We start from the raw sequence: 12,057 nt of genomic DNA on the forward strand, positions 1-12,057 counted from the left end.
TACTGAATCAAAGTCTGAGGACAATAGCAACACAATTTTTGAAATTTATATCAGCCTGTCTCTCAACTTAAAAGGGGGGATCACGATCGCAAAAAATATTATTTTGGATTATTTTTTCTGAAGTTTTTTTTAGCTCCTACGAAATTGGGCTAGTGCCTAATGTTTCTCAAAATTTGTCAAGTTCTACTGTACACCAACTAAAGACACAACCCTGCTTTCTTTATTTCTCAGACAGTAGTAGCATGACATGCTGAAGTAGAGACCTTGCAGCCTCCATTAACTTGGCTCCTAGATGGTGACAGTACCTCGATGGATTCATTATTTAAATGCACAAAAGAAAACAAGGTGTTTTATTACATAAAGTTTTTTTTATTTTACACTAGCATCTGTAAAATGTGCCTTGCTCTTTTGAACACTAATTCTGTATCATTTGTTTCTTCAGACTCTGGAAAATAAAAGAAATCTGTTATTTTTTTACATATACAAATGCAGTAACAAAAACATAATCATTAAACATCACTCATAAGATGCATAAATTTAAGCTCTATAAAATGTCAATAACAGGTTTAAAAACTAGTCAAGTTAGAAACCAAATTAATGCGTGAGCTTTGAAGGAAATATAGTTGTATTCCAGTAAACACAGTAATTTCTTCTGGAACTTGCGCGAACAAAGTTTCCATAAAATTATGACATTAATAATCTCTTGTACCTGGGCATGGAAAAATTAGGTACCAAATTTTGTAGGAACCGAGCATAAGAAGAAATACAGAATAACTTGCAAACCGCTAGTGCTAGAAGCGTAATTCTAATTTGAAAAAACATCTAAACAACGTGTAGATTTAAGATACCTTATTCATATTGGCAAGGGGTTGTACAGTTACTAATATTAAAAAACCTTTTTATTTGGGTCACCCTGTCCTAAAAACCCCAATCAGAGAAAGTTGTTACCCTTTCTCTTCCGAGCTCAACAAAAAAATTCCAGGCTTTTAAGCGCAATATTTACAGAGATAGTTGAGTTTGAAAATTGCTGAGAATGAAAGAACAGCATATGAAGCATGATGGCAGCACTACACATAACAGGCATTACAGAGAAACAACAAAAACTTCACGTCAGGTTTCACTACACGCACATTCCCGCATGTACCGATTCGGCGGGGGGGGGGGGGTGTGCATGTGTGGTGTAGTAGTAGTAGGTAGGGCCTCTAAAAAATAGCTCGGGGATCCATGATGTTCTTAAGTCAGCCACCTCGTTGGGCAATTTGCCTGTTGTGGCGTTGTATTTGTATAGAATGAGTTTCTCTCCATTAAAGTTTATGCTGTCCTTTCCTCCATTTTCAGCAATTTTTCAATTGAAATATCTAAGCGAATATTGCACTTACAACATGAAATTTTTTTGTGAGGGACAGGGCAACACAGCTTTCTGATTGGGTTTTTTAGGACGTGATGTCTGTTTAAAAAGATTTTTTTTAATAACTACACAATCCCTCGCAATATGAATGTTGTATCTGAGGTCTTGGATTTTATTTGGAAGTATGCTTCTAGGATCAACAGTACATTCCAGGATAACGAGACTTTCCTACACACCCGTATTTGAGGCGAGTTCAAAAAGCCCAAAATATGCTTGTAACTTGTAAACATTTTTATTTCGGACTCTTATCAAGTCAAAGCCTGTTTTCAATGAATGAACCACTCATTTAGTTAATCAATGATTATAATTATTCAACAAAAACACTGTTAATGAATTAAATAACCATGAACTGATGTTTCTGATGCTAACTAAATGATCAATAATTTTTTTTAATTGATTGGAAGTTCACACTGTTCGACATAAATTACTTGCTAATTTGACTATTAGTACTATCAAACAATAAAGTGTAATTAATATAAATTAAGTAGTTAATGATCACAATTGGCATCGGGAACCAATAATTTCATTTTAGTGAATTAATTCATTAAATAATTACAATTATTAAATATTAATTCTGCACTCAAATGGCAAAATGTTGTCACTTTTTCGAAATTTCACGACAGCAAATTTGTAAACAATGTTTTGCCAAAATGTGATGCTGTTGCTTTATGATTTATTACAATTTTTTCCGTTGTTGCTTTCTTGTAAATTGAAAGAAAAAGACAAACTTTTGCCAAACGACACTACGGAATGCAAACAACTCAATTTTTTGGGGGGAAAGTGACATGACATTCCAACATCTGAGCACAGAATTAACAAAAGGCAGGAGGAGCTTGGTTAATTGATAAACAGGCACAGACTTAATGAAAGCACTCTCTTACCAGCATATTTCAGACTTTTACCAACTTGCCATGTTAAAACCTAAATTTTACCTGTTTACCTGTCTTTTACCGTAACATATAAATTGACATCGTGCTTCCCATAGACCTTCAAGTTTATCTTCATTTATGAAGCCAAGTATAATGGTACCGTGAGAAATGGGCTCAAAGTAGTAGTTATTCAATTATTTTCTGGGCCTTGTGATTTTTTTTCATTCGACAAAATGTTTTGTTGTTCTCAGACTTTGATTCAGTAATCGCAGAGAAAATTTTAGATGCTGATACCAATTCTTTTAGAAACCATGGCGCTTGTCAAGTCCTGCTCAGTATGTTTACATGGCAAATTGCAAACTGATGTACTTGTTTTGGAATACTAGAAGTAGGAAACAGCTATTCAAAGCAATAATTAGATAAAATTTATCAAAAATTTGTCTCTGGGAAGAACTTTTAGATTGCAATAATTTCTCTTTTAACAACTTAGAAAATCTGCAGTAGCATTGCGGGCATCTGATCACACAATAACCATGCTTTACAGCAGGCATCTTTACCCTGTTGCTCTGGAGCACCACAGTTCTCCCCCCGAACCACCCATAGTAGTCGATACCCCGGTTCAATTTTGTGCTCACAAGCACTTTACCAACGTCTTGAATAAGCACCTTAGGATTAAAACCATCTTGATTTTATGCATTTTTATGTCACATTTACCGCAAGGGTGCTCTGGTAGCAAATTGCAATGATTGGTGGTAGAGAACATCAAATTAAAATGGGAGAAATGTAACAAAATTTGAATGTCAGTGAAACCGTAAATCAGCCCCTGATGTGCTATGTTTGTGAAAGTCAAAATATCACAGTCCAAAAATTGTTCAACATAATACTGTTATCATATTTTTCATACCTTCTGTATTGTCCTCATTTTCTTGTTTTGAAACCTGCTGTTCGTATTTTTGAATGATCTGTTCAGCTTCTGTGAGAAGTCTATTTCTAGCAAGCCCTTGAAGACCCAAGATGTGCTTCAGGAGGATTTCAAAATCAGACTCTAAAACCTATAAATTCAAAAAAAAAAAAAAAGCTTCAGTGACTTTACAAATTAAATAATTGTTCTGTGAATGAATTACAATTAGTTAATGGACAGGAGGATCATATAAAAAAATCAAATTTTGTATCTTGGTACATCAAGGCTGGTCCTAGCAATTTTGCTGCAACTTTGATTTGGCTATCTGAAAATATTTTTCTTTCTTCTATTACCCTAATACAGTGGTTCCCAAAGTGTGGGTTGCAACCTCCTGTGGAGTGGCAGGTCACAGGGGTATAGCCAGAAATTTCGTTTGGGGGGGGGACCAAAGTGATAGAACAATAGATTTGGCCATCCTTTCCCCCTTTTTTTTGGTCATTTTCTCACATTTCGGGGGAGAGGACCAGACCTCCAAGTCCCCTCCTGCTACACCTTTGGCAGGTCACGCTGATGATTTAGTAGGGATGCAGTTCTCAAAATTTCGCCACCCATGGCTCCCTTATCATGACAATGTTTGCCAGCAGCCCCCCCCCCCCAGAGAATAGTAAAGAAAAACCACTTCAAAGCAATAAATAGGCAATCCCCTAGGAGCCACGGCACACACTTTGAGAAACACTGGTTTAATCCCAGAGAAAAGACACAGACAATAAATAGCCCAAAAATTTAAGGTGTTCTTCGTCGACCACGAACTTGGCAAAATCCTGTATAATATATTATTTTTGAAGCATCGTGGAGACTGCTGCAGAAAAATGACATAAAGCTAGCGGTTTTTTTTATGGTGCCTTGTTTTCAAGAAGAGTTTGTGTGTCTGACTATTCTAACAGACTGAAGGAGAAAAGCTATAGATATATGCACCAGTGATTCTCAAACTTCCCATACCCGCAGGTTTTTTGCCTTAGTCAATGTTCATCCATGAAAATTGAAGAGTCTGCCATTTTCACTTCAAAACATAGAAGACAGATATCAGTAACACTAGAATACAAAACACACAAAACTCTACTTGAACTTCTCTTCAGCGCAGTTACCAGATATCTCTCCTCCATTAAAGTATTATTTTGGCAATGATGAGCCCACAGAGTAATTATACATTAAAACCTGTCTTTTTAATGGAACCTGTCTTCAAAGGGAAAAATCTTGGCCTGTGATTTCAATGCTCAAATACACATTAAAAACCTGTATTGAACGAAACCTGCCTAACGTGGAAACGGAAGGGAAAATTGCATGCTCTAACGAAAAATTTCATGTAAACACTACGAATGTTTCCCATACCAATAAACCAAGGGAATCACACAAAATGTTAAAGTGCTCTACTGAAATTCCACAATTTTTTTATGCAATCTCTGCTTGCCATTGTGAGTATCATCGGCTCCTACATTACCAAAAACTGTTTCCATACTTGATGCTGCGATTTTAATGTCATATGTAGCAAGGCAGTTGCTTCCTGAGAAATTGTTACAAAATCTTTCGGAAAAGCAGGCTTTTCCACAAGAGAAATCAATATAAAGGTTGAAATCCCAAATGATGCATGCAAGACTTACAAAATTGCATGTAAGCTGCTGTCCATGATCGCTCGCAGTGCTGAGGATTACATAAACATAGACAACAACATACAAACTAAACTTGACAACATATATAGACACTCTCATTGAAAATTTTAGAGGAAGTCAAGAAGATGAGATGAATGTCGTCATTTTCTGAAGAAAAAACAGTGTAGGTGGTGAAGTTTTATACAGACGCTGTCAAAACCTTCAAAGAACTTCAGAAATTTTGCTTTATAGCATAATTATCATTATGCTATAAATTAATGCTTACTAACTAATAATTACTTTACTTATTTTCAAATTATATTTACTTTATTTTCGATTAATTAATTTTTTTTTTCAATTTTTTCGAGATCGTTACATAATTTTAAACAGTGTCAAATTGAACCTGCATTAAGCGGAAACCTGTGTTCAACAGAAAAAGATCTCGGTCCCTTGCGATTCCATTGAAGACAGGTTATACTGTATTTATTTCTTACTTGAACAGATGAACTACCATTGGGCAGAGCCAGTGTTTAAAATCTCTATTTTTTCCCTTTGGAGTATAGTAAAATAATAGAAAAAGAGTTTTTCTGAGGTGATTTTCTAAGAGTTTGGGTGGGGGGGGGGGTGCATAGAATAGGGAAAAAGTTTAGCAATGGCTCTGACTTCAGTTCTCTATAGCATTTTACAGAGGGTTTGGTGATTTCCACTATGTCAGTTAATTTTCTATATGCAGTATACCTTTTCGTTGCCAAATTTTTATGCCAAAACAATGATAAATAGAGCCTGGATTATATACAATAGCATATTTTAGCATTTTTTTGTCGTTAAAGCATATAAATGCATAAAAATACATAATTTTCAAAATAAGTGCATATTTTCATATAATTATTTGATTTCAGTCATTTTCTTTGAATTTTTCTACGTTTGTCGTCTTTTTCCAAAAATTTATATATTTGTTTGGACTCACAAAGAACACTGATCATTAGAGAAGGGTATATGTTGTACCGCAATAAAGAGAGAAAAAGAAGATTATCATTTTAACTATTTATATTTTTTAGCTTTTGTGGGTGTTCGCATTTTTAATGTTTTCCATGCTAAGGTGGACTGTGCTCTGCATTTAACACATGAACAGTATCAGTGCAGCGCCATCTATGGATAAAATTATAACTTAAGTTGAAAAAAGAAGTTGGAAGAAGGGGGGGGGGGTCAAAAATAAAATTCTTGTCAAAAGTGGGGTTGAGCTTGAAAAAGTTTGGAAACCACTGACATAGATGATAGGCTTAAGGTCTTTTCCTACTGAACCTGAAGCAACCACATGTGGTATCTTAATATGCTCTCGCTGGAAGTTCTGTTTGTCCAAAATGAGGACAGAAGTATCGCATGGCTCTCTAAACTCGAATTGGTATTCAATTGCTGTATGGTGATATGATCGAGTTGGTGTGTAGTAAAGTAGTACTGGTAGTTAAACAAGCAACTTTAGATCAAAATAATTCACACAATGGTATACCTTTTTGTCACAAAGTTTTCGACCATGCCAAAACAGTGATATGCCGTCAACACCATCCTCTCTGGCACATTTCGAAACATTATTGGGAGTTCCCATCATCCCGTTGGTAACCCTAGCACCAAAATAGTGGTATATCATATAATTGGGAATTTATCAAAAATTCAATACATAATGTGCAACATAATACAGTAAAACCTCTCTTTTACAGACACCCTCTTTCATGGACAAAAAAAATTTGTCCATAAAAGAGGGAGGGGGTGACTGTTAATCAGGGGTTTGAAATGCATACTTTTATTATAGGCTTATTTTTATTTTATATTAAATGTATGCATATTTTATATTTCAAGGGAAAATTAACATTTGGCTGTAAAAGAGGGGTGGCCGCATTTTTTAAGAGAGGTTTTACTGTATACAGTTCATTCGAGAACATTTATACGGATAAAGCTCATTGGTTGGTTCATAAAATGCGCTCACATTTTCAGTTTTAAAAATGTTATTCAACAACCAGGTCTGCCTTTTTTTCTTGAAGGCCCATTCATCTCTGGATGTGTCCCATAAATGCAAATATTCGAGAGACAGTTTCTTGGCCTGTTTGCCATCTTGATACTTGAGTCTTTCTTCTTTTGCCTGCCGCTCCTTTTCGCGTTTGAGTCTCCGTTTCTCGCGCTTCCTCTCTTTGTCGGCCTCCGTAGATTTCCTCAGATTCGTCGTGGGCTTTTCCTCTGGAGTAACAGCTTCATTCGAGCATTGCTCTTGGACGTACTTCTTCGCTTTATTGATGATCATCGAACACACATCCGACGAACGTTTCCGCTTCGTTTTATCTTTTCCCATCGTGTTGTTATCTTTTTTTGACAAGATAAAACGATTGGATTGGACAAGGGGGATTCTGGCCTCCTTGGTTTTTTGATGAGCAAAACGACTACAAAATTTTGCCAGTAACTAAGCGCAAATATAGACGGCTTTGACTTTGAACGGTTATCTTGACGGCTGTAACTTCAGCAAGTAATACTAACTGTTTATATTTGGTAATTTTAATCTGAATATATTATTATAATGAATATATAATGAAACTCGGAATTGATAATGACTATTAATTACTCGAGAAATATTTTCAGGAAAGTCTAAAATTCGCATTTTTGAGAAATATTATTTCTGGAATTCCTCATTCGAAAACTATGATCGAATGTAAACATCAAGCAGTTGATGGGGAGTTTGTTGGGAATTTTTGGCGTGGTTGGTGTTACGCCCCTCTCGCTCTGCGTTTGTGCCTTACCCTTTATTTAATTTTTTACTAGTGTTTCCCTCTTTAAGTACAGTTTTCTTTATTTATTATATTCGTAGGAGTAATTTTATTTAATTTCCTGAAGTGAAGGATCAAGGCTCTTGGTTAGGGCTCTGCCCGTTTCCGGGGTCTAGTTTGACTCCTTCAAATGTGCAGCTATGGCTGTTGAAATAGATACACAGCCAGCGGGCAGTGCAGACAAAGTCTCGTCTACAAGTCATAATTGGAATACTTTATTATCTGATGAAGACATCTTGGACGGTTTTGGTGAGTCCCCTCGCATTTTGCTAACTTTCAAGTTTTCGGGTGCAGAAATTATTCCCAGATCCAGGCCTTTGTGCCTGAAAAAGGATATCTGCTCAAAAATCTCTGTTCCTAAACACATCTCGGAGATTCGATTCACACGCTCAAGTGAGCTGTTAATCTCTACGGAAAATATTCACACTGCGAAAGAGATAAAAAAAATAGATATGATTTTGAACATTCCCGTTAAATCGGTCCTTTTGAAGGATTCGATTACCTCCAAATTTTTGCTAAATATTCCGTGTGATATTGCAGTAGTGGAAATTGCGGAAGAACTGCAATCGGAGGGGTTACAGGTCATCGGTATTCGAAGATTTATAAAAGAAAGAATTCCTTTACAAACTGTTCTGGTAACGATTCTTGGTAGGAACATTCCGCTGGAAATAAAGTTATGGTTCTTGATATTTCGACCACGTAAATTTATTGAGCGTCCTAATCAATGCCTTCGCTGCTGGAGCTACTTTCACCGCTCAAAGTTTTGTAGAGTATCATCTCAGATCTGCAAACGATGCGGCCAAAATCATAACCATGAAACCTGCCAAAACCCTATCTCCTGCATTAACTGTAAGGCTTCCACTCATCTTGCCTCTGATCGTCAGTGCCCTGCTTATGTCTTGGAGTCAAAAGCATATCACTATAAAGCCGATCATCATGTTCCAATAAACATCGCTCGAGAAAGATGTAAAATGAATTCCTCTTCATATGCTGCTCGGACCAGCATTTCCATGTCATCTGACTTCAGTGCTCTCAAGGCTGAGATCAGTTCCCTGGTCCAAGCGGAAGTATCTGCCATCAAAGAAATTGTACTTAAAGATCTGAAAATAAGTCTTCAGGAATCGCTGAATGACTCTATTAGAGCGCTTATTCCCGAAATAGTCAATTCGGTTAACCTAGCTGTACATAAGGTGAATATAATACCGCCACTTAATTCGAATGTAAATATGGACACTTCTGGTCCTTCGACTGCTATCTTCAATCAACCTTTTCCCCCTGAGCATAATGATGATAGTGACTTTTCTCAAGATCCTGAATCGAATAAATTCTATACTTCTCCTGCGGAAAGGGTTAAACAAAGACGATTAGCTAAGAGACTGAAAAATGACTTGGCCTCAAATGTTGGAACCTAGTTTTTCACTTAATTTCATTTTTGTCTCCCCCCCCCTTTTTTTTCCCCTCTCGTTTAAAGTTTGTTCCTCGTTTGATCTTTTTTCCTTTCTCTCTGTTATCGAGTTTGATAATGGTTTTTCTTTACCTCATTTAGAGCTGACAAGAGTTCAGTATTCTTATTTTTGTGATCAAATCGAGCTTCGTTTGATTTTTTTTCCCCTCCCTTTCCTATTGTGTTTTTCTCGCTTGATATTTCCTTTTTCTCTCCCAAAAATAAGTGTTGTTTTTTTTGTTTTTTTTTTTTCTGTGAATTTGATGCTTTTTCCCTCTCTTCAGTTCAATATATTTTTCTAGTTAATCCTTTCCAAAAAAAAAAAATACTATGAATAATATGAATTTTAGAGTTCTTCAATGGAATGTCCGAGGCATCAAGTCCAAGTCAACCTTTATCAGAAATTTTTGTTTAAACTATGATATGTTATGTTTACAGGAGACTTTTCTGGAACCGAAGGACCATTTTTTTCTTGCTGGTTTTCAGATTTTTAGAAATGATCGACTTCTCCCAGGTGGTGGTTTAGTGACCGCGGTAAATTCATCTCTTTCCTCATCTTTGATATGGAAAATTTCGGACCCCTTTTTTGAAATTATGATTGTTCAAGTTTTTCTAAATAATTTTTCTATGTATGTTGTAAATTTTTATCGTCCTCCAGGTGTTTTCAATATCGCTGCTATTGACAATATTTTCTCATACATCTCTGGGAATTTCATCATAATCGGAGATTCCAACAGTCATCATCCAAACTGGGGAGGACATATTGTATCTCCTGCAGGTACTATGTTATTTAATTGGTATCTTAATCATAACCTTTGTCTAGTTCCTCCATTTTGCCCCACCTTTTATAGCAAGGACTCACAATCTTATATCGACTTATGTTTCTGTAGTCCAGGTCTTTATAGATATATTATCTGGACTCCCTGTGAATCCTTATTCAATAGTGATCATTTGCCAATTAAAATTTCCGTCTCTTTGAATAAACAATTCATATCTCAGGAATTCCGTTACATTAAATGGTCAGCAGTAATGGCAGGTCTCTCTGTCATCCCCGCTACTAACGATTTCGACAGTATCTACAATCATGTTGTTTCCATTGTTAACTCAGCTAGGTACTCTGTGTACCGGAAGAAACAACCTTGGCTTAAGTTGGATAAAGAAGGGCGTATTGCTCTTATCGAAAAAAAACGGGCTTTCCGCTTATTTCGCCGTGTGCCCTCTCAGGCCAACTGGATTAAATATAAAAAATTAGCTTCGGTTTTTCGTCGCCACCTTCGCATTCTACGATTGAAGACTCTGGCTCAAGAACTTCATCCTTTTACTCAGCCCTCAGTTCTCTTTTCTGTCTTGCGTAGACACCGTTATATCGTGGCGAAAACTTGGGATGATTCCCGGCATATTTTCAAGATTGCTAATAATAGTTATGTCGAGCCTCTCGTACAGATCCAACTTTTAAAATTTTACCACTTCTCTTCACCTGGCCGATCTCAAACCGTTACTTTTTATGGTCCTCCTCGTGAGTTCCAGGCTCAGATGGATGCACCGTTCTCTCCCACGGAAATTCGTAGAGCCATTTGTTCTGGTCGTTCAACTACCCCTGGTCCAGATGGTGTTCCATTGAAGGTGTACAAACTCCTTCCAAATAAGGGGATTGAATTTCTGAATGCTTTTAATACCCTTTGGTCTTCATCGCTGGTGCCGCCGTCTTTTAAAGAAGGACGTATTATTTTTATTCCAAAGTCAGGAAAACCAACTACTGATCCGAAGAACTTTCGTCCTCTGACCCTTATAAACACTATTAGCAAAATCTTTGAGAGAATCATTCTTTTTAGGATCACCTGGATTGCATTACGATTTGAGCTCTTTCCAAAAAATTTTTATGGTTTTCGACCAAAAACTGGTGCTGAGATTTGCATGAAAGATATGGTGTCCTCTATTTCATATGCCCTCCAAAGGGGCTATACTAGCTACATTATTGCTCTAGATTTGAGAGCTGCTTATGATTCTGTGAGGCATGATTTGCTCATTGCCAAATTAGCCCGCTTGGGCTTTCATGGTAAATTTTTAACTTGGCTCTTTAATTATCTCTCGAACCGTAAACATGTCATTCATTGGAGGGGTTCCATATCTGGTGCCTTTGCTCCCAACTGCGGTCTTTTACAGGGTTCTACCCTCTCCCCAGTACTTTTCACCCTGTTCACATTAGATATAACCTCATATATTAATTCTGACATTAAGTTTTTTATGTATGCTGATGATATTTTCCTTCAGATGAATGCGTTAGATGGGAAGTATGCTGAGTTCAGATTGATGAACACCTTGCCTAACATTCTCAGATGGGCTGAAAATAGTGGATTGTGCATCTCTCTATCCAAATCTCGTTTTTCTATTTTTTCACGGAGACGACCTCCATACTTTCCTTCTTTCAACATTAATGGCGAATCCATTCCGTTTGATCCGTACTTGAAAGTTCTGGGTGTTCATCTGGATTGTACTCTCACCTGGAAAAAACAATTATCATCTCTGCGTTCTAAGGGCACTCTATATTTAAACATTTGTCGCTCCATCTCTCACTCATCAAGAAATATTCCTTGCAAGTTCCTCAAACCTGTGCTAATGAGCATCATTGGAGGTACCATTGGTTACGGAGCTGTGGCCTGGTTTAATGCAGCCAAATCTTCTCTCACCAAGATAAACACAATCTATAACTCCTCGATGAGATCTATCTTAGGCCTCCCTACGTCAACTCGCATAGATAAACTCAGAACCATTCTCGCCCTACCCTCCTTTCAGGATTCCATTCTCTTCAGGATTGGGTTATCTTGTATTTCTGCCACAGCCTCTCCCACGCAGGGTCACTCTAACCATATAGATTCGGGTTTTTGTCGCCTCTCGCCATCTTTGGCTAGGAAAATATCACAGTTCAATAATACCATTGGTTTTTCCCACAGGTCCATGCTGCGTCCAATTTATTCTTTT

General features: G+C 36.9%; 1 protein-coding gene across 1 annotated transcript; it reads right to left on the reverse strand.

Moving 5' to 3' along the window:
* Positions 1-277: 277 nt before the first annotated feature.
* Positions 278-7,294, reverse strand: LOC149090311 (uncharacterized). The gene is made up of 3 exons (XM_089233971.1): positions 6,806-7,294; positions 3,182-3,329; positions 278-445 (listed from the first exon to the last, which is right to left on the reverse strand). Exons 1-3 carry the CDS (start codon positions 7,163-7,165, stop codon positions 375-377), a joined length of 579 nt encoding a protein of 192 aa, XP_089090097.1. The 5' UTR covers positions 7,166-7,294; the 3' UTR covers positions 278-374.
* Positions 7,295-12,057: the final 4,763 nt, after the last annotated feature.

This window comes from Pholcus phalangioides, unplaced genomic scaffold (genome assembly GCF_987345545.1).
Source record: "Pholcus phalangioides strain wild (caught in Gottingen) unplaced genomic scaffold, Ppha-v1.0 ptg000001l_1, whole genome shotgun sequence".
NCBI lineage: Eukaryota > Metazoa > Arthropoda > Arachnida > Araneae > Pholcidae > Pholcus > Pholcus phalangioides.

Excerpts from the sequence above, each read along its gene's own strand:
- LOC149090311 (XM_089233971.1), bottom strand. The coding sequence starts at position 7,165 with ATGGGAAAAGATAAAACGAAGCGGAAACGTTCGTCGGATGTGTGTTCG. Across the intron at positions 3,330-6,805 it reads ACATTTTTAAAACTGAAAAT|GTTTTAGAGTCTGATTTTGA; the intron begins GTGAGCGCATTT and ends TTGAATTTATAG. Across the intron at positions 446-3,181 it reads AAATGAGGACAATACAGAAG|AGTCTGAAGAAACAAATGAT; the intron begins GTATGAAAAATA and ends TTTATTTTCCAG.